The 24,231-nt window shown below is 40.6% G+C and overlaps 1 protein-coding gene across 6 annotated transcripts in view; it reads left to right on the top strand.

Annotated features, from left to right (window-relative positions):
- The first annotated feature begins 8,181 nt into the window (after nt 1–8,181).
- The window catches only part of LOC124123019 (serine/threonine-protein kinase tousled-like 2), a 68,932-nt gene continuing 52,882 nt past the window's right edge, over nt 8,182–24,231 (top strand). For 5 of the 6 annotated variants that reach the window (XM_046486258.2, XM_046486262.2, XM_046486257.2 and 2 more), the window contains exon 1: nt 8,182–8,662. In XM_046486258.2, the coding sequence (XP_046342214.1) occupies nt 8,578–8,662 (85 nt within the window). In that variant the 5' untranslated portion in view covers nt 8,182–8,577. Of the gene's footprint in view, nt 8,663–14,690; nt 14,734–24,231 lie in introns of those variants that run through there. The other variant, XM_046486259.2, reaches the window with a different exon arrangement.

Here is a 24,231-nt window from a genome sequence, read left to right as displayed (position 1 = left end):
CCCCCCTCTCTCTCTCCCTTTCTCTCTCTCTCTATCTCCTCTCCTTCCCTTTCACCCTCCTCTCCCCCCTTTCTCTCCCTCCCTCTCTCCTTTCCTTCTCTCTATCTCCTCTCCTTCCCTTTCTCCCTCTCTCTTTCTATCTCCTCTCCCCCTCTCTCCTTTCCTTCCCCCCCCCCCCTCTCTCTCTCGCGTGTGCGCTTGTACTAGTCCGGATGTATGCCAGTTCTACCCCAGTGAGATACAATGCTGCAGTGTAACATGGATATATACCCTTCTCAGACACAAGTATACTGGGGGGCACGGGTGGCCCAGTCGTCTAAGGCGCCGCGATTCGCTGTGCAGAGTTGCGTCCCTTGGGCACACCAGAAACCTATGATTGTGGGTTCGAATCCCGGTTCGCCCCAATTATGTTTCTAGGTTTGTCAGCACCATACCCGTGCTCGTGGGTTTCACCGAAGTGGTAAACGTCTGAGACCTGCATCACTTCGGGCTTTCCTCCCACATTAAGCTGACACGCCGCGATATAACTGGAATATTGTTAAAAGCGGCGTTAAACCAAACTCACTCACAAGTGATCCAAACAAACTCACAAGTATACTGACTCCGAGCCAGCCAGTCCTTGTTTTATCCCCGTAATTTCGAGCACCAGGCTGCCTCGTGAGTCGCCAGAGGCCACTAAATATCGAAATTATTAACCCACTTGAACATTTTCCCTTCTGCTTTAAAGTCAACTTTAAAAACAACAACCAAAAGTCGCCTACGCTACATCCATTTACAGTCAACATCACAAACAAATTACTTGTCGCGTGGCAACCATTAAGCGCAAACTTCATAAACCGTCACTCCGTCAAGCGAGTGACAGAAGCAAAGCTACGTGGTGAATGTAGAATTTCCGTCGCTTCATGGCGACCTATTTCATAGGCAGCAAAAGCTCTGATTAAAATAAACAACCACGACACGTGAAAGACAAAACAAATATCATAATGTTGTTAAATCGCGAGAGAGTTGCCTGGTTGCAAGTTAACATTATTTTAATCTGAACTTCGGATTCATGACTGTGACATTTCATTGTCATAAAGGGGGCGGTCGGGTAGCCTGGTGGTTAAAGCGTTCGCTCGTCACGCCGGGTTCGATTCCCGACATGGGTACAATGTGTGAAGCCCATTTCTGGTGTCCCCCGCCGTGATATTGCTGGAATATTGCTTAAAGCGGCGTAAAACCATACTCACTCACTCACTTTATCATAAGGGGACTTTCCTCACACATTAAAGTACAGTTCAAAGTGGCGTTAAATCCAACACATTCACTCACTTTCAGGCTAATTTTAAGCACATCTTCTCGCAGGAATTACAATATTTTTAACTGTACCAGTTTCTTTCTGAGTCAAGTCGACATTTTATTCACTGTGATGTCCCATTACGCGACTTCGACAACGTGCACATTAACCGCGTATCGTTATATTTTACGTACGCTTCGATTAACGTGTAAGGAATGCCCGCGCGTTAATTAATACAATTATATTTCATAATTAAGGGCAAAATTGAAATCTTTCTTATGTCTCCCTTAGTTGACGTGGCTTGGTTGTCGATCCTTTTATTACCATATGTATGCTGTATAGGGTTATTCAGAGATTATTGGAATTTAACGAGTTTGTAAGTTAATTTCACTGTCAAAACGACATGCGACCCTAGGCGCCTGACTACATTGATATGAGGTGAGGTGAAATTGGGTTAAACGTCGCGTCCAAGATTATTGCACTTATATAGCGACGTGCATGCACGTGTGTGTGTGGCTGCTTGTACCAGTCCGGACTGATGCCGATTTATAGTGCTAGCTCACTGAGATACAGTACCGCAGTTTAACATGAATATCCCACTCAGACACAGTATACTGACTCCAAACCGACCAGTCCTTGTTTTAGCCCCTCAATGCCGAGCGCCAGACAGGGTAACAACAAGTACCATCTTCTAACGTCCTTGGTAAGGCGCGGCCGGGGATCGAACCCCGAACCTTCCGCTCTCCGGTCGGACGCTCTACCACTAGACCACGGAGGCGGTCACGTGGATATGAAACCTGCCGGGCTCTGTGGCCGACAGTCGTGCACATGCAGGGTCACCTCTAAATTCCACACCAATGACTCAACACAGTGCGTCATATCCTGGCTCTATTTTCTTATATTGGGTTACGGAAACAGTTCAATTAATCTTCCTGTCGATTTTAAAGGAGGTCAGTCAAGACACGGCAGCTGCTCTTACAAAATATGCGAACAGGAAAATATTATCCCGTACGCGTGTGAAATTGTTGTGTTATTTAAATACAAACCACGGAAATGACGACAGTGATGTTGGGATTATGTTTGTTGTTTAACGTCCGTCTCAGCAATATTCCTGAAATATTGTTCACACAAGTGTTAAACCAAACAGACTATTTCTTTGGTTTTTTGTTTATTCCAATACTAGTATTCAATATTCCAGCTATATGACGTCGGTCTGTAAATATTCGAGTCTAGTCCAGACAACCCAGTGATTGACATCGTGAGCTTGTCGCAAGAGGCGACTTACGAGATCGGGTGGTCAGACCCGCTGACTTGGTTAATGCATGTCATCGTATCCCAATTGCGTGGATCGATGCTCATGATGTCAATCACTGGATTGTCTGGTCCAGACTCGATTTTATTTACAGACCGCCGTCATATACCTGGAATATGTATGAATGCGGCGTTAAACAACGAACAATTAGTTAAACAAATAAAGGTAATGAACTTAGAATTACAACAAAGCTACACACATTTGCATAGAGCGTTAAAAATTTGTCTAAGTTTCCTTTTTGTATGTGAAGAGCAGCGTGTATCCGTGAAACATGAAAAAATGTTCTAGCCTCAAATATGTATGCTATTCATAATTAAAGGCATAAGTTAATAATGAAAAGCCTAAAAGTAAAGAACAGGGAAAAGTAAAACAGTCACAACTATTCACAATGTTCACAATGCCGTCAGTATTTTTCCGTAAAGCCCGCATTGAAAGTTAAAACGATATTACAAGCATGTGCATAATGTGGAATATGCATTCAATCGTGCATAATAATTTTCTAGTTTTTATTCCACGTAACACAAGGAAAACGAATGCAAAATCAGACGAGTGTGGCTTAACCACACAGACGCACGCACGCTGAATACAGCCCGGTAATAAAAACGAGTCTTTGAAGTATTTTCACTGCTGTTGTTCAAGCAGTAAGGTAGATGTCGTCACTGTGATCGTGACGGTGGCAGAAGCAGGTCATTGTCGCAGTACAATCAATATCTAAATAATCGTACAACAATCCCTCTTCAGAATAAGACGAGTGTATTATCTACCAAGTACATGCTAATCCTAACAACGTCAATATATAAACATTCAAGCAACATTAGCATATAAATAAAGCAACACAAAACACGAGGACTGTTTACTTCACTTTCTGGTATCAATATTCTAAAGATTATCCACGCTCTACAATCTCTTGCCCAGCTTACAATGAGTCGCTATTGGTAACAGTAATTATATCTCTCACTGTTCGCTCTCAAATACAATAGGTAACGGTATATTACAAGGTCCGGGCTGCTTAATATTGTGATTGGCTAGGTCAGACCAACGTGACCCGTAGGACTTATCAGGTCAAAGGTTATAGATAATCGCGACATGTTTTCCTTAGGGTGTTCACCTCTCCGGTCGACCTTGAGAACGCCGGAGGGCGTTAATTTCATCCAGATGTCAAATGCATGGTGCGAATTGTTCGACAACTGCTGAAAGGAATGTCGTTTGATCTGGGGCATGTTGGAAAGAACTATAACACACTCCTAGAGTCTCAATACACATTTTCAACTTTGACCATAGTAGAAAATACTCGAATGATGAATACCGATGTTGAACTCGTGCTGTTACAGAATTACGTCCGATCGACAGCTTCAAGATATATATATATACATTTTGACATGGTTTCTGACTAACTAAAGTATTTTTGTTCCGCACATCATACAAATCGTCAATTGCAAGTAGTTATAGATTTACAAAATAGTGCTTGAGTGAATTATTTGCCGTTTGGGACATTTGATCCTGTCAAGAAGCGATCACTTCCTTCAGTGCAATTAAATGTAAGAGTTACTTCCCTTGCACCTTGTCCATGACGAAAGCGCGTTACTTCACTGTATCGGCAGAATGGACTAATCTCAATTGTTTATTTTTAATTTTGCTGTGAACTCATTCATCAATCTTTATCACTCTTGCTATTTATCCCTTTTATATAGCCAGCAATTAAAACAATTCTGCCTATGCTAATGAATCCTGGTCATCAATCTAACTATATACGATTTTTTTTTATAAAATAAGGTTCCTTGTCAAAAACATATTGGGCCTTTTATGTCATCTCAAATTTGTTGACTTACATAACGGAAGAGACTATTCCTCTAAAAAATACAAAAACTGAATTTAGTGATTCTTTTTCTTTACTTTTTGTATTTTTTGGAGTTTAAATAGAGCGAGTATTGTGCCGCCTTTTGCAATATTCCAGTAAAATCACGGCGGGGTTGACCAGAAATAGGCTTCACATATTGTACCTATGTGGGGAATCGAACCCGGGCCTTCGGCAAGAACAGCGAGCGCTTTAAACGCTTGGCTTCCCAACTCCCCAAATCTAAATAGAGAGATACAAGACTCAATGTAAACGTTGTATTAAATTATTGAAAACTAGCTAAAACTATACCTCCGTACCACGCCTGTTTTCACATGAACTAAACCATCCACATAAATTGCAAGAAATGATGTAAAATGAAGCCGACTTCGTGAAATAAGGTTGGTTGGTTTGTTGTTTAACGCCGCACTCAGCAATATTCCAGCCATATGACGCAGTCTGTAAATAATCGAGTCTGGACCAGAAAATCAAGTGATTGATATCATGAGCATCGATCCACGCAATTGGGATACAGACATGCATCAATCAAGTCAGCGAGCCTGACCACTCGATCCCGTTAATTGCCTCTTACGGCAAGCATGGGTTGCTGAAGACCTATTCTACCCGGATCTTTACGGGTACGTGAAATAAGGAGCCAGTTGTAGTGTTGTAGTGTTGTAGTGCATTATTCCGGGCTAGTTGTAGTGCATTACTCCTGGCTAGTTGTAGTGCATTATTCTTGGCTAGTTGTAGTGCATCATTCTCTGATTTTGTTTTGTCCTAAACCGTGGAATTAATGATCGAAATTCAAACACAACAAACGTTTACAGGTTTTTTTTAATTCATCGCATATGAGTAATGGTTAAAAAAATAATTAAGAATTAATTAAAAGTTCCATATTGACGTTGAGTTATTTCTTTTCTCCCGTAACACACTTCTCCATATTACTTCCATTCTCGAGGGAAGCATAAAGACTGTTTTTAAAAAAAATGTGTTGCACTTTTGTGAAATGTTTGAATGGAGGATCAGTCGACAAAGTAATTGAAACAAATCCATCACGAAGAATAGCAACTAACATTAGTATACTGAGGAGCAAAAGAAACTATACCTCTCAGTTGATTTATTTGCATATCTTAAGTTAGCTACATTATATCAAAAAAATGAACTGCACTGGCGCTTAGTCAGCACTCAAAGAATACTTCTACGTGGTTTCATTTTTAAAATATAATTTGATATAAAACATTTAAAATTTCAAAAAGAAAAGTTCTCAAAATCGTCAACTGCTGGTGGGTATCTTTGACATATTATATTGAAAATCAATTAATTTGTTTGTTTTTTCGGCACATGGTAGGGGTCACGTGATTGCAAATTCATTTCTTGCCCGAGTCACCTTTCAACCAATTTATGTTTACACACAATTTCCCAGCCATAGATAACCTTTTTACAAACCTTTGCAGGAATGAGTGACGGGTCAATGGACATAACCAAATTTAACAACAGTCTTTTTAATTTTCAATTTCATAAAAAAGAAACTCTATATACATTCTTTTGTACCTTTATGCAAATACATCTACCCAATTAATCAAACAATGCAAATCTTCATAAACTCAAAAATATAATGTACACCATCTGCCAATATCGCCAAAGCTTGAAATACATGGACGATCGCACATGCTTTTTTGTAAAACAGAATACATTTTCCAATGCAAGTTTCCGCTGATTGCAAACGGATATCTAAACCGAGATTCTAACTACTAAACGAATTATGAAATTGTTGACATTTTGTTATAAGCACGACAAGGTTGAAAAAAGGACACGGCGATTTATCCACAACGCCATGTTTGATATGATCGACATATGTCATGTCAATAGCATGTTGGTACGACTGCAGGAGCAAGGCGGTGTGCGGCGGCGGCCACGAGATGGCAGATGCAGATGCTGCAATATTCATTGCATGTTGTAGTCGTGCTAAAGGTCAGGCCCCGCTGCATACGTGTACAAGACGACATGTGGTGTATCTACAGGCTGTGTATGAGCGTGGGGATATTGATCAGCTCCGTTACCATGCGGAAAGCTGACCTTGACCATTAATGCGTCATAAAGATGAAGATATTCTGACCACATTCATGTTGAATACAGTGGGTTTCTCTGACATGTTTAAAGTCGACGCATATCACAATTGTTATAATGATAAGTCGGGAAAGTAATATCTATAAATAAAGCTCTTCTATATTTCATCACGTATCGTGTTCATTGTGGAATATTTACATATTTATATATTTTATATATGATTTCTTATATATGATTGTTGTAGGCAGGAGTTGCTCAATGATCAGTCATCGAGTTTTGAATGTGTATGTTTCTGGGAAATTCAAATGTTGTCAATCTTATTCTTTGAACTAAAATGCCTCATTAGTTACACATTTAGTATGCCTTTAATTGAGTGAACATTAATTATGATTTTTTTAAAATTATGTATTTACTGAAAAATGAACACAAATAATTTTTATCTCTGCAATGGATTCGTATTACTTCCAATAAATCATTGCATAGATAGTAGTCCCCAAATCGTCGGAACATTTCCTGCGCCCAAGATCCTTTCACAGAAGCTCGTGCATATTCACACTCACACTATAAAAGCTGCTGAGATAACATAATGACTCGGCGGTTCTTTGTTCGTGTAAAATAATCGATTTTCAGAGTTTCATTTTTTTAAAATGCCATCCACTAAGAATAGAATTATGACGTCATAAGATAGAAATAGTGACGTCATATATGTTTCACGATACCAACAGGTGCTTGTGATGTCACAAGTGCACGTGCGATGCGTAAACGTGCTTGTGTACGCGTGTTGCCTGCCTGTGCGGCTGTGTGACAATGACTGTACAATATGGACAGGGAAATGAAACCGAGATTTCTAAATAGCACTGCGCGCCTCCGATTGCATTTCGCTTTGACTGAGAAGGGTGAGAAATTACTAGACTTCGACTATCATAACTCCCCCCTATGGATTTACTACAAAAAGGGTATATGGGCTGATTACTTTTACCAGTTTGATTGATATCAATATTACTGCGACAACATTTATTATTTTCGTTATCTCATCCTCATCGTAAGAGAGCTATATGTCTGCGAGTTGGCCATACTGTTCCCTCTTTTATTTTCCTAGGTTAGCCAGACGGTTGATGGGAGCTGTGAAGACGTTTAAGTTAACTATGTGTAATGCGATCTCGCCTCTTTTTGCGTCACCTAGGCATTTTTTGGCGGGAGCAAGATGCCCGTATGTAGAAAATGCTCTTAAAATTTAGCCCTGTTATGTAAAAAGAGGTAGCCCTTCTCCCGTCACACACGTTTTGTTCATTAATACACATAGCTGTATGCATCGATCCAGTCATCTCTCTTAGTGTAATAATGACTTTAATAGATATTAATATACAAGAAATTTGATCATTTACAGCAATTAATTAAAAAATAACAGTTGATTAAAATTAAGGCTGTATAAGTCATTGACCACGAATCAGGTAGTCGCTACTTTTAGATATCATACTTACCTTTGATATTAGCGAGAGTTCACGTGAGGTCACAAGTCCTGGACTTGCTTCAATGAGATCTGTCATATTGTGTCCTAGTTAAACTAAATACGGATACGAAAATATTGAATAGTGACACCAATGATGAAATATCTTTGAAAAACTTTGATTCTTCCGGGGGGTGGAAGTTGTTAGGCAACCAGCTTTGATGTCAGGGCGGGAATCCCTTTGACGAAGGGCATCCCCCACCGGAAACATCCGAGAACAACCGATTGCTACCGCTATCGTGACCAGGGACTGGCATACTTTGTAAGGCGCATTTTCACTGTTGATGGCGTAGACTGTTGACCCTTGTAAATTCTTATTCTGGAGACACGGGAACAAGCGACATCTTCTCCCCTCGCCGCATTGGCGTGCTTGGGAATACGGCTACGGTGGATGACGTCACGTGCCCTAACATCAACAAAGTTAGCCGTGAGAGACCACCATCTTTTACACGTACGATTAATGCAATCGGGTTTTTGCAAAACTAGAAAAAATGTTTAATCATCGAAGCAAAGATTGAAAGGACAGATCCTTGGCCATCGCGTGCCATAAAGGTGAATTTCCAGTTTGTTTGCAAGGAATGTCTAGCGGGAACACTTGGGGACCGCCATCTTGGACCACAAACAGCTCTAGTGGAAATTCATCGGTACAAAATCGCGGCCAAGGTAAATCGTGGGGCAATTATTTACCAGATCAGATATTATATGTCACAATGGATATACCTACTACAAATGTGACCATTTATTTTGTTCATATAACCACCATGGAATAAGAAGATCGCCCTTTTATAGGCCCTGTATCCAAATTTGGCGAAAATTTCCTTACAGTCCATCTTGCTAGTATTATCGGATGCCAATTAATTTACCCCAGAACCTGGTGACAAGCCTAAGTTGATACATCCGTCTGCCATTTTGTTACAGCACTAGCGCATTTTCACAGCAACTAGTTGCCACAGAGGGCAGAACATTTAATTCTTAAATCTAAATGCCATATTGTTTATGGTGACGTCAGTGGTGTAAATTGTTGACTCGTGTTTGGCAAAATCTTGCCGCAGGTTGCACTCGTGTGTCAACACCGTGTTGTGAACCTCTGCCATGTTTATTGGTTAGGGCACGGAGAGTCCATTTTTACTTCTGGACAATTCATGTTGGATACGATATTCCTTGCATGTGACATTCAGTTTGACAGGTGATAAATTAGTAGCATTCCAGAACTGCCCTTGATTCAGCTAGAAGGCAATTACAAGATCGGTCAGCTGTTCATGGGGATTATTTAGGCCATTGCTGACCTTGCACATTGAACGAAGTATTACTGATTTGTTTCACATTTTGTGAAGGTACTATCACCAAGAACATCAAATACATAACAAAATAATTATTTGTATGATTGAGACAACCATTACAGTATCTCTTCTAGAAATGGTCAAACTATGATTCCTCATATTGACAATATATGACAAAATTATTTTGACTCCTTCACAGGAGAATTGCCGAATATTTGTCTCTTGTTGATATATACACTATGATTAATTTTTTGTTGTTGGCATGACGACAATGATGTTACAGGATGTGAGACCCTCATTTCCTAATAACAATTTTTTCTCATACTTTATCAGTGACAGCCTTCATTATAACAATCACTATCAAGAACAATGAAAAGATTTACAGAAAACATGATGTTTAACATCATGCTTGTTGAAGCATGTTGGTTGAATGAATGATTGTCAGAAGTATGAATGATGTTGATGAATGAGGGGATCATTCAAAGTGAATATAGCGCCTTCCCTTTTCAGCTTCTAAAAAAGATGAAATAGCTAATTCATTTGGAGGTAGAAAAAATGCTGAAAGGTTACAGTGACTTTGACATTTTAACAATACAAACAGGACATTATTGGAGGGTTTTTTATGTTATTAAATGCAGTTTGATTTGGCTTATTTCTAGAAATATCATTCATTCTAACTAAATTATCAGTAAAAAAACTGTTAAATCAGTTGCCAAGACTACCAAAGCTTGAGTCTGTGAAAGATGTTTTTAGTGTAGGATATGTGTATTTGATTTGATATATGTATGTATAATTGTAATTTACATTATGTATCTGATTCCATGATGCAGTATTTGATATAATTGCTCCCAAAGCTCATAATGACAAAATGATTGCATATTTTATGCATATCTGGTAAAGAGAATGACAGGAGTGACAGTTTGCCATATATTGAAGGCAAGTACAGACTGAATGGACCTATCTTGGGCTGTGACGGATAACTCGGGTACTCTGGTCGGGTAGGTACTGAGTATGACCCGGGTACCCACAGGACTACCCGAACCCGTGGTTAGTCATGTGATGTATTGTTTCAAAAATGACAAAAATTCACAATATAACTACATGGTTACATGACAATTTTAAGTCTCTATTGTTCGCATTTCTTCATGACTATGAACACGTTCCTTCTGACTTATATGTTTGAACAAAGTCAGTCAACTTCAGTGTATGCATGACCACATCGTTTTATACATGTATCCAGTTACATTCTGCAAGGGCTACTGTCAAACTATTCCCAATCGGACATTTTGTACCTATCTCTTGACACCAACAACGGGCACCCGGGTAGGGTCGGGTAATAGGGGTGTGGGTACCCGTGTAGTAAAATTGGACTCGTCCCAGCCCTAGATCTATCTATATTTGAGTCCAGGGGCCTCTCAGTTATAATTTGGGTGTTCTAGGCTGGCGACACGGGTAGACACCAGGCTTACTATCAAACTAGTCTCACTGCCACTGTGGTCTTGTGCATAGAGCATCTACCTGGAGAGCGGAAGGTCGGGGTTCAATCCCCAGCCGTGTCATACCAAAAGATATTAAAAGATGGTAAAATGACCAGATTGTGGGAAAAACAACAACTAGTGCCTCAGGGATTTTCACTAGTCTTGAATTAACGGACCAGTGGCCATGTCTGTCCATGTAACATGTGACACACTGCACTTGATTCCAAGAATTTTACTGATATATCACTGCGCATACTCGGAAGCCCTTCAGCGTGTATGGATGGTCAGTGCTTTGTTGAAGAAAGTCAAGAATTGATCCTTGGCACTTTGAATTTTTTCTTTCTATATGGGTTCGTTAACATGCTAACCACAATGTTCATTAGTTTCAAAGATTCAGGACAGTCATACTTCTTTGTTGAGCTGAGTATCAACTGGTATCTTTCGATACGATTTGTATCATGAAATGGACTGACTTTACTACTGGTATCACAATATACTTTTTCTTCCTTAAAGCAAACCACAAAAGCAAAACAGGTTTAAATGAAGGGATGGTTATTAATGTAACAATTAGTCAGCGAGCCCTCAGCTACAATGTTCTTGTAATCTGCCATGCTTACAGGTGGCGCTATTCTTTTCTGCCATTATGGGAGGCAACTCTATTGTTTCTGTTCTATTTCTAGAGTATTGCAATCTCACAAAATGACGATTCAAGTTTCGTGTGTCAGTGTTCCTGCTGGTTTTTGATACTGCCTGTCCTGGTGCACTGGCAACTCTAAAAAGTACCAGTTCCCCGAAATTTTTGTCAGTACCAACTTTCAACAAATCAAAAAACATATGCAAATTACCTGATTTTAATTCTTCCAACTTCGTGTTCAATGCAATGACGTCATCTCTGAAGTAACTTAGTTAGATCTACCGTCATTCACACAAAGTTCAGTCACAATTTTCTTCAGACCGCTGTCATATAGCAGGAATATTGCTGAGTGCAGCGTAAAACAACAAACAAACAACATGTGGTTCGTTGTCATTGTGTTCTGGTTGTTTTCAGTACTGTCTCATCTGGTCCCTGAGTAAGTGATCGTTGCATACAAACTCCAGAGCTCCAGATAAGCTGCGTGTCTGCGTGAAATACACATCAGAAATGCAGAAATACACAGTAAAATATAATCCAAGCGTATCAAATACGCAACGAACATTACAGGATACGCTACAAAAATATAACTTGTGCGTATCATCAAAATATTGTGAAGTAACCCTGCGTATTCGATAAGCAAATCAGCAACTTATTTTGAAATTATAAACGGGCATTCCGTCAACGTTGCCAAACTCCACGATGACAGTTACATCATGATCATTTGCCATCACACTTTCTTGTGGAAGTATCGTGGTATTTTTGAGTCCTATAAAGATCTCGAACCCACACAGCACCAGTTTGCAGGGACTAGATGAATAGTGTTTTTAAACATTTAACTTAAATACCCACATGTGTAAAAACTAGTGGGTAACAGAAATTTGAATACACAGATAGAATTACTGATACCCAATGATTTTAAAATGCATGGGTAAAATACCCACAACACCAAAAGCTTATCTGGAGCTCTGAACTCTGTTTCAGTTATAATACAGGGATGTGAAATCTCCGCGGAAACGCGGAAAATCGCGTATTATTAATAAACGATACATAGGGTTGTGACTGTTTATCTTCCGCCACGTCATGGTATTTCTCCACAATGTGTTGCATGGATACAAATGCATATAAATATAAAACATCAATGCTAGAGTTTAACAAGTCTTCATTCCCCCAAACAGATTTATTGAGTGCAAAAGACAAAATAGCATTGAAAAAAATATGAATGGGTGAGTGAGTGAGTGTTTTTAAGCCGCTTTAGCAATATTCCTGCAATATTGCGGTGGGCGACACCAGAAATGGGCTTCACACATTGTACCCATTTGGGGAATCGAACCTAGGTCTTCTAACCACTAGGCAACCCTATGGATCACATGACCCGTGAAGATTCGGGGTTGACAAGGTGTTCAGGTACCCATGCTTGCTGTAAAAGGTGCTGTAAGGCGCCGCGATTCGCTGTGCAGAGTTGCGTCCCATGGACATGCCAGAAACCTATGATTGTGGGTTTGAATCCCGGTTCACCCTGATAATGTTTCTAGGTTTGTCAGCACCATACCCGTGCTCGTGGGTTTCACCAAAGTGGTAAACGTCCGAGACCTGCATCACTTCGGGCTTTCCTCCCCCATCAAGCTGACCCGCCGTGACATAACTGGAATAATGTTAAAAGCGGCGTAAACCCAACTCACTTGCTCACTCAATGTATTTGAATATAACCTTGGCATATTATGAGCATCATTTTGGTGTTTCATGAAAGATTAAAAAATATCCCTATCCAAAATGGATTAGTATATTTTATGATGATATGTATACAAGCTGTTAGTTCTAAAGGACTAATTTTGTTTGGGTTGGGCCTATGTTCATCTTTTATAATGATGTAATATGTCTTCTTAATGTGTCATTCATCTCAATCTTACTTTATGATTCTTAACAGGGACACTGGTGCCCCTGTCGTCTGTGTAGAGTTTTATGCTTTGGACATCCAAGAAACCTATGATTGTGGGTTCGAATCCTGGTTCGTCCCGGTTGTTTCCAGGTTTGTCAGCACCAAACCCGTGCTCGCGCTTTTCACCAAAGTGGTAAACGTTTGAGACCTGCATCACTTCAGGCTTTCTTCCCATATGAAGCTGACAATCATTGAGCTTGTACCAATGATGTATCAGTAAGGGTGGACTCCATTGGTCAAACCCAGCGCATCGGCCGCTCATTTCAGATGAGTTGTTTGTGTAAAGAACTAGATTTTGGGATAAAACAACTAGTCTCTCTGGACTTTCACTAGTCTCATCGAGCCAACAGCCTCATGGCCGTGCCTATCCCTGATGAAATACAGATCACAGAGATCGATATTCGTCAATTTTCGATAAATATCGGAGAAGTAACTTTCAGCAAATATACAAAAAGCTCAAAAGCAAAACATATTTCACATCACTGGTGAGTGGTGATACATTTATGCATGGATTACTTTGTGGACATTTAAGGTGTGTGGACAAAAACAAGTCTGCTTCAGCAATTTAAAACTTTATTTTATCACAATAGTTTATGTGAGATATTGATGACACAAATTTCATATAGATTATCAACAATATTTCTTCCCCACGAGACCACGAGATACATGACGTACGCAGCGTCTAATGGGATCAGGTGGATAGGCTCACTGACTTGGTTGATGCATGTCATCAATCCCAAATGCGTAGATCGATGCTCATGATGTCAATCACTGGATTGTCTGGTCCAGACTCGATTATTTACAGACCGCCGTCATATAGCTGGAAAATTGCTGAGTGCTGCGTTATACAACTAACCAACCAATCTTCCCCACGATAATACGACTATCAATCTCTTTAGCCAGCCATACAGATTGGTGGCAATGGGCCTCGAAACGCATGATGAGAACTGTGAGTCACTGCATATTGTTTTGAGAGTCATAAGTATCATCATGACTCCATGTTAGAGTCATATGCACAATTATGACTATGACTCACTGTGAGAGTCATATGCACTATTATGACTGTGACTCACTGAGTCATGCACTATTATGACTATGACTCACTGTGAGAGTCTTGCACAATTATGACTATGACTCACTGTGAGAGTCATATGCACAATTATTACTGACTCACTGTGAGAGTCGTATGCACAATTTTTACTAGCGAGTCTAACTGAGATGGGTTCTGTTTGTAGTAATGAACATTTTATTTGAAATTATTACATTTTATACCTTATAATGAAAAATGAACAATTTCTGTTACAGTCCCTGGGTGGAACTGTTGTGTCTGAGCTGCTGATATTTGCTGTTCAGAGTTGCGTCCCTTACCTGTGCCAGGGTCTGCTGATCATTAGTTTGAATCTCAGGTTTGCGTCCTGATCATAATCTTTGGTTTGTCAGCACCAAAAATGCACTCTCTGCTCATGGGTTTCATCAAAAGGGAAAAATGTGAAATGCTTTAATGCTTTCAGTCAACATCAGGCTGACATGCCATGTTATTAATGAAATACTGTTTAAAGCACTGTTAAATCCAACTCACTCACTCACTCACTGTATTCGTTTTGACACTGGGCTTCCCAACTGTCATCCCCAGGATGTAATCAAGCATACATGGTGAATTCATAGATCTAAGGCATAGTTTTTATGTATGGTTTGTCATACAAAGACATAAAGAATAATGAAAAGCTTTTAGGTGTACGGGGTTCACTCAAGGATTTTTGGATTAATAAGAAAATTTCAAATATTCCAGAGCAGGGGTCCGGAAAATTTAAAATCCCAATCAGACATTTGCATTTAGGCCACGTCCCCTTCAAAAAGCGTTGTTTGTTTTTTAAAATGTCCGAACAGAAAAATTTACATTTGAGATTCCCAATCGGACATGTCCGGCGCATATGACCGTTTCCGAACCCCTGTTACAGAGGTATACCCAAACTTGCCAACACAGCACAATGTTAAAATGCCCCATTGTATTTGAAAATGTGGGCTTTTTTTTCAAATTTAGGGTCTAAAAGCACAAGGCCCCACCCTAGAATTTTCCCTTGGTGTATCATGTAACCCTAAACATCCCTATTTAATGGGTGACACTGTTTTCCCATGTGGGGTATCAGACTCAGGCCTGTACAGAACTCAGTCATGCAGCTCTTGAAATGGTTGGGTAATCAGTGTGCATGGTGGCTTCTATGGTGTTGACTGCAAGGGAAGTAATTCTTCTACCCATGTGTTCAATGCTCAACAGTAAACACTAACATTGTTTTTGAGCCAGACATAACATCGAAGGGACTGCTACATTAATTGTTTGTTTTCATTGTTAGTTTTATATGTTATGTCAATCAATACAATAATTATTACCGGCATGTTATTTGTTATTAATATCCTGTAGACTGAAAGTTGATCTTGTCATGACTATATAGTGCACATGACTAAATAAATGTACAGTGTGTCGTGTAGGGCTGGGACGAGTCCAAATTTACTATCCAGGTACCCACCCCCTATTACCGGACCCTACCCGGGTACCCACTGTAGGTCTCAGGAGATGTCTCAAAATGTCGATTGGGAACACTTTTAGCACAGCCCTGGCAAAACGTATTTAGATACATGTATTTAACAATCTTGTCATTCATATACTGAAGTTGAAATAAGTTATATCAAGGAATGGGTGCATAGTCAGAAAGAAATGCGGACATTAGTGACTTAAGTGTAACCATAGAGTTCTAGATAATTTTTGTCATTAAACAATATATCACGTGCTTAACCACGTGTCCGGGTACTCCTGTGGGTACCCAGGTCCTACTCAGTACCCACCCAACCGGGTAACCGAGTTACCCATCCCAGCCCTAGTGTCGTGCCCCCAATAGGCTTGCCATGTTGGTGCTCGAAATTAGCATAAAACTCCAGGTGTCCTTGTCATGGCCCTAATGGTAACAGATAAAGATTCAGTATGTCCTCAAGGTGCAAACCTCAAGGTGACAGGACTCCCTTTATTTTGAACAGCGTTAAGCCCTTGTCTAATTCCCAGTGGTACTGGTAGATGTGAAGTAGATCATGCATACACCTAGGATTTTCTGCAACCATTGTTGTCTGGCAGATGAACTAAGATACCGTCATTTCTATGTGGTGCTTGTCAGTGGTCTGGAAGGGGAACTAAATTCAATACACTTGCCACTCACTCACTCACTCACTCACTCACTCACTCACTCACTCACTCACTCACTCACTCACTCACTCACTCACTCACTCACTCACTCACTCACTCACACACTCCACATTTGTCAAACCATGACAAATGTAAACATATATATACTTTCCCTTTACTTGACCGTATGACCAGCTATACTTGACTGTATGACCAGCTATGACTTGACCGTATGACCAGCTATGACTTGACGGTATGACCAGCTATGCTTGACTGTATGACCAGCTATACTTGACTGTATCACCAGCTATGACTTGACCGTATCACCAGCTATGACTTGGCCGTATCACCAGCTATACTTGACTGTATGACCAGCTATGACTTGACCGTATCACCAGCTATGACTTGACCGTATCACCAGCTATACTTGACTGTATCACCAGCTATACTTGACTGTATCACCTACTATACTTGGCTGTATCACCAGCTATGACTTGGCCGTATCACCAGCTATACTTGACTGTATCCCCAGCTATGACTTGACCGTATCACCAGCTATACTTGACTGTATCACCAGCTTTACTAGCCGTGTATCACCAGCTATACTTGGCTGTATCACCAGCTATACCTGACTGTATCACCAGCGATACTTGACCAGGGATTGACTTAGGACACAATTCCGCGATATTCTTGCATAGTTGTCGTAGATATAGCATCAACATTCAATCAGCGCAATTGAAAAGCGCGTAGATCTTTCAATAGAATTATCTGCATTAACATTCTCATTTTCACCTATAAAAATCGAAAATGTCGTATTGCTAGAATACATTTATCTATGGTACCTAAAAATGTCGATAAAAAACTAACACGCTAGTTTATTCAATCATCTAAAGTCGTCAACAGAAACAGCGGTTTGCATACTCGCAACATTGCATGCTATCTCTTTCCGTGCATAACCGATTCCTATATCACTGCATGGAGCTTTGCATCAGCTGACAGTGGTGGAGTGTGCAATAGTTTTTTTTATCCCTGATTGGCAAAACAAGTGTTTGTTTTTACCAACTAAATACTTTGGTAGTGCACGAAAATCTTATTCCGTAATCTACAACTCCAATTCATTAAACATATTTTTTAAGACTTAAATCCTAGGAGAAATCAAAGACGTTGATCTTCATGTATGTGCGTCTGTGCAGAAATCAATAGAAAAAAGGAAATCACAGGTAAAGTTTCAAAACGAGAGCAAATTTCGATTTTGGAATGACAGCAAAACAAAAACTAAATGAATATGCATACAACTCTTTCTCTATAATAATCTACAAATTGCAGATCAGAAACGATTGTATTTTAGGTGAGAATCGCCAAGCTGGTGACGGCACCGGTGGAAGAGTTTTCATTAATGTACCCGGTCCAGACACGATTATTTACAGACCGCCATCATATAGCTGGAATATTGCTGAGTGCGGCGTTAAAGAACAAACCAACCAACCAACCAACATTAATGTACCCTCGTGCAAGAATGAATGGCAACCGTGCGTGAATTACAAACTTTGGATTTAGATTATTTAGAAAATGCTATGATACGTTTGCTTCCATATTTGTCCATAAAAATTGAAAACTGTGACTTAATCATTCAAATGTAAGTCTCAAACATCGTGAATGTCAAGAGTCTTTTCAACTTCAGTTACTTGTAAACATTTCCTGGCTGCTGCACATAGCAAACACGCCGCCTTCTGTGTGAAATATATGACTTAATAGTTGCTAATTAAACAAGAGGGTGAACTTGGAGCAATAGTCATTGTATAATGTTAAAATTAATTGAAAAGTCCATATTGATAAGATATCATTTGATACGGTCAGATACCCGGCCTCTGATTTGATACACACTTCAGACGGAAATAAGACGGCGAAATTGACGAAAGTGACGAAAGTACTGGAATGTAAGTAATATACTTTTGGCCAACAAACTGTAATACCATTTACAACAGTCGCTATTTCATGTCATCACTCTAAATACATGTGTATATTGAATTACGATCTAAACACACATTGTCGAAATTTGATAACTGCAGATTGTTGTTTCCTGCATGCCAACGAAATGAACAGCTGATGGTGGTAAACATGCCTCCCAAACGATCTATAATTGTCCTCGAGAATAATTCACCATCAAGTCGACAATGAACAGAAATACATAAATGTTGGTGTAATTTCTCCTAAAGTAGACAATGAACAGAAATATAAGTCGGATGTAATTTTGTGTTAATACTAATGCTAATATTTTTAAAAACATGTATTCGCAGTGGAATGATTAATGTTCAAAAATAGGATATCCGAGGATATATCTATATAACCTAGTATGTTACTTGCAGCATTATTGGAGTCACAAGTACCAAAAAACAAATACAATTTCCCTACTATGTGAAGATGAAATATCTCTGAAACTTAGCAAAATCTCATCATACTCCAAAAAATCTCATTGCTTTTGGACCAGGGGAGATTTCCTCTCATTGGTAAAATTTCCAGGATAATCCCTGCTTGACGTATATCACCAGCTATGCTTAACTGTATCACCAGCTATACTTGACTGTTTCACCAGCTATACTTGACCGTATCACCAGCTATGACTTGACCGTATCACCAGCTATGACTTGACCGTATCACCAGCTATACTTGACCGTATCACCAGCTATGACTTGACCGTATCACCAGCTATACTTGACCGTATCACCAGCTATGCTTGACTGTATCACCAGCTATGACTTGACCGTATCACCAGCTATGACTTGACCGTATCACCAGCTATACTTGACCGTATCACCAGCTATACTTGACCGTATCACCAGCTATGACTTGGCCGTATCACCAGCTATACTTGACTGTATAACCAGCTATACTTGGCTGTATCACCAGCTATACTTGACCGTATCACCAGCTATGACTTGACCGTATCACCAGCTATGACTTGACCGTAACACCAGCTATACTTGACCGTATCACCAGCTATACTTGACCGTATCACCAGCTATGACTTGACCGTATCACCAGCTATACTTGACCGTATCACCAGCTATGACTTGACCGTATCACCAGCTATGACTTGACCGTATCACCAGCTGTACTTGACCGTATCACCAGCTATGACTTGGCTGTATCACCAGCTATGACTTGACTGTATCCCCAGCTATGACTTGGCTGTATCACCAGCTATACTTGGCTGTATCAACAGCTATACTTGACCGTATGACCAGCTATACTTGACCGTATCACCAGCTATGACTTGACTGTATCACAAGCTATGACTTGGCTGTATCACCAGCTATACTTGACCGTATCACCAGCTATGACTTGACTGTATCACAAGCTATGACTTGGCTGTATCACCAGCTATACTTGACCGTATCACCAGCTATGACTTGACCGTATCACCAGCTATACTTGACCGTATCACCAGCTATGACTTGACCGTATCACCAGCTATACTTGACCGTATCACCAGCTATGACTTGACCGTATCACCAGCTATACTTGACTGTATCCCCAGCTATGACTTGGCTGTATCACCAGCTATACTTGACCGTATCACCAGCTATACTTGACTGTATCACCAGCTATGACTTGACTGTATCACCAGCTATACTTGACTGTATCACCAGCTATGACCTGTGTGACCGAGCGTATGTTTACGGCCCTGTCACCTACTCGAGCCACAGTTTGTCCAGAGGCATCACAGTGTTATCCATGAACAAGATTCCCACAGGCCTTGATGCAACTGAAGTACCTCCATTACACCATTATAAACTAGCAGTCAGTACAACTGATTCACCAGGCACACTCTGCATTTCCGCCTGACTCGACTTGTGTCTGAGGATTGGTAAAAATTAAGTCAACCTAGGACACAGCTAAACATTTATTTCTAATTAGTGATAACTGAACACTTCCAAAATGTTAAGGGGCAGTCGGGTAGCCTAGTGGTGAAAGCGTTCGCTCGTCACGCTGAAGACCCGGGTTCGATTCCCGACATGAGTAGAATGTGTGAAGCCCATTTCTGGTGTCCCCCGCCGTGATATTGCTGGAATATTGCTAAAAGTGGCGTAAAACCATACTCACTCACTCCAAAATGTTAAAATTCTGCTTTCCTTAAGGATGCATGTAACATTTAGCAAGTTCTCCAGGGCTTGTAGGCAGTTGCTCATGTCAGTTCTTTGTTAGGCCAATGGGTAGTGTGTTAGATAGAGTGTTCCATCCCCTCCAGGTACAGTTTGTAAAATACATTTCTGGAGCCCTTATCAAGATCCTTCCTGTGTCTGCAACTAGACTATTGGACACCCTGTATCCTTACTGTGAGGACAGCCTCCGTGGTCTAGTGGTAGAGCGGGTGGTAGAGCGGAAGGTCTGGGGTTCGATCCCCGGCCGCGTCATACCAAAAGACGTAAAAGATGGTACTTGTTGTTACCCTTTCTGGCGCTCTGCATTAAGGGGCTAAAACAAGGACTGGTCGGCTTGGAGTCAGTATACTGTGTCTGAGTAGGGTATTCATGTTAAACTGCAGCATGGTATCTCAGTGAGCTAGGACTATAAATCTATGGGTTTGCTCATTAATTCACTGACTATTTGTATATTTGTACACCCTATCATGGTTACAATATCTGTTTGCTGGACACCGCGCACCATGAAGTGGCATTTAGAAGTTGTTATAATGGACAAGCAAGATAATACTATGGATATACAACCTTTTTGTTGCAATAAATTTGATGTTTCGATGTGGATACAAACACCGTTATCACTTGCCTGGTACAATGACTGCATGATCTCTTTCCGGACACCTGGTACCATGACTGCATGATCTGTTTGCTGGGAACCCTGGTAAGTCCTTTCCGGACACCTGGTACCATGACTACATAATCTGTTTCCTGGGAACCCTGGTAAGTCCTTTCCGGACACCTGGTACCATGACTACATAATCTGTTTCCTGGGAACCCTGGTAAGTCCTTTCAGGACACCTGGTACCATGACTACATAATCTGTTTCCTGGGAACCCTGGTAAGTCCTTTCCGGACACCTGGTACCATGACTACATAATCTGTTTCCTGGGAACCCTGGTAAGTCCTTTCCGGACACCTGGTACCATGACTACATGATTTGTTTCCTGGGAACCCTGGTAAGTCCTTTCCGGACACCTGGTACCATGACTACATAATCTGTTTCCTGGGAACCCTGGTAAGTCCTTTCCGGACACCTGGTACCATGACTACATAATCTGTTTCCTGGGAACCCTGGTAAGTCCTTTCCGGACACCTGGTACCATGACTACATGATTTGTTTCCTGGGAACCCTGGTAAGTCCTTTCCGGACACCTGGTACCATGACTGCATGATCTGTTTCCTGGGAACCCTGGTAAGTCCTTTCAGGACAACTGGTACAACGACTACATGATCTGTTTCCTGGGAACCCTGGTAAGTCCTTTCCGGACACCTGGTACCATGACTGCATGATCTGTTTCCTGGGAATCCCGGTAAGTCCTTTCCGGACACCTGGTACCATGACTGCATGATCTGTTTCCTGGGAACCCTGGTAAGTCCTTTCAGGACACCTGGTACCTTGACTGCATGATCTGTTTCCTGGGAACCCTGGTAAGTCCTTTCCGGACACCTGGTACCATGACTGCATGATCTGTTTCCTGGGAACCCTGGTAAGTCCTTTCAGGACACCTGGTACCATGACTGCATGATTTGTTTCCTGGGAACCCTGGTAAGTCCTTTCCGGACACCTGGTACCAATAACTGCATGATCTGTTTCCTGGGAACCCTGGTAAGTCCTTTCCGGACACCTGGTACCATGACTGCATTATTTATTTGCTGGATTATGTTCCCTGTTGAATTTGTAGCTTTATTGTCATCTATAATGCTGTTGTGTGGAGTTGCCAGAGTCCTTTGATTGTGGGTTCAAATCCCAGATTCATCCTGATTGATGGTGTGTCTGCACCATACACAATGTTGGTTTCACAAGGTGATAAATGTCTCAAAGACCAGCATTGTTTGTGTTTTTTGTATATTGACTGTTATCATGTGTTAACATTTGGTCTTTGCCCTATTCAAGGGATTTATTACTTGCCCGTGAAGAGATCACCCGTTTAATAAACATATAGCTTTATTACACATTGTGTAATACCAAAACGCGTGCTTATGTACTCTCGGAACATGTTTCACGAACAAATATTGAAAGCTCTCAACATCGCTTGGCTTATTCAACGACATTGCGTGTGGAGTTGATAGATCACTGAGAGGAGCTTATGCACACTCGATGACCCCAGCAACCTTGTTGCTAGGCTGACGTCACATGGCATTGTTTCGCCGATGGATCTTGCATCAAAATTCCACAAATTACGTCATCGGGTATTGTGACGTTACTGAAAACTTTGAGGTGCAAGGCCCGTTCCACAAGACGATCGTATTGTAGCGCAACGACAGTCGTTGGTCTAAGTTAAAGTATGTGAGATGCGAAAGTCTTAGCCCTACGATAATTTTGTGAATTCTAAAGGTAGACCCGTTGCATGGTATGAAATTCATACGTTTCAACTTTTGACGTGTTTGAAGTATTATTCTGTTAAACTCAATTGGACTATGTCGTGGATCATGTAGGTGTCAGCCTATTCATACTCAACAGTATAATTAAAAAAACGTTATAAATTGCAAGTAATAAATAAAATACTAAACTCGCTCCCGTGTAAAACCAATTTATGAAACTCGTGAATAGTTGTTGTATCTGACTCGCTTTCGCTCGTCAGATACCACAACTATTCACTCGTTTCATAAAATTGGTATTACACGGGAGCTCGTTTAGTATTCTATATATATCTGACCTGCTTAAAGCAATATCCTGTCCCCAATATAGACCTGTCAGAATGATGTTACAATTCCATTTTTAATGTACATGCTGTCTATATTGTAGATCTGATTCTATAAATATTGACATGTTCCGTTCTGTCAATGGCAAGAAATAGGCAAATAACCAAAATAGGCAAATAACCAAAATAAGCAAATAACTGGTTTACAGTTTAATTGAGTATATTTGCCTTGTCCATACGTCCATCAATCAACTACTGGCAGAATGAAGACAGACAACTGTCTTGGGGTGGGGTCTGATGGGGTTCTTGTGATGATTGACAGCATATTACTCTGTGCTGATTTGTGTTCTAGCTTGGACAAAGAATATATGGAGAATGGGTTTGCAGTGTGATATTCAGTGTTTGAAACTGAGGGGGGATTGTGGTGTGCTTCAGGCCTTCTAAAGTATTTCAATCTTGGGAACCTCTAAATCTTTAACTTTTAGCATTGAGACAAATGACCCCCCCCCCAACTTTCATGCTTGAGGCACGGATGGCCCCGTCATCTGAGGCGCCACAAATTGTTGAACAGAGTTCCGTCCCTTGGGCAAGCTTGAAATCTCAAATAATGGTTTCGAAACCAAGTTATTTCTAGGTTTGTCAGCACTATACCCATGCCTGTGAAGATCTGTACCACTTCCCCAAACAAGCTAACACGCCATGATGTAACTGAATACTGTTCAAAGCGGCTTTAAACTCACTCACTCACTCACTCACTCACTCACTCTTGAACACAGGGTATGTAATCGATGGAGAATTTGTATAGGACATTGCAATTTTATTTTTTTACTGTATCATGTTCATTATGTTGTGAGTTTCCTGTATTTCCGGGTCTGTTTTGTGTACTTTGCT

The sequence above is a fragment of the Haliotis rufescens genome, unplaced genomic scaffold, assembly GCF_023055435.1.
Source record: "Haliotis rufescens isolate VD_foot unplaced genomic scaffold, xgHalRufe1.0.p SCAF_10, whole genome shotgun sequence".
In the NCBI taxonomy this organism is placed as follows: Eukaryota; Metazoa; Mollusca; class Gastropoda; order Lepetellida; family Haliotidae; genus Haliotis; species Haliotis rufescens.
This window is presented reverse-complemented; position numbering and strand designations above follow the sequence as displayed.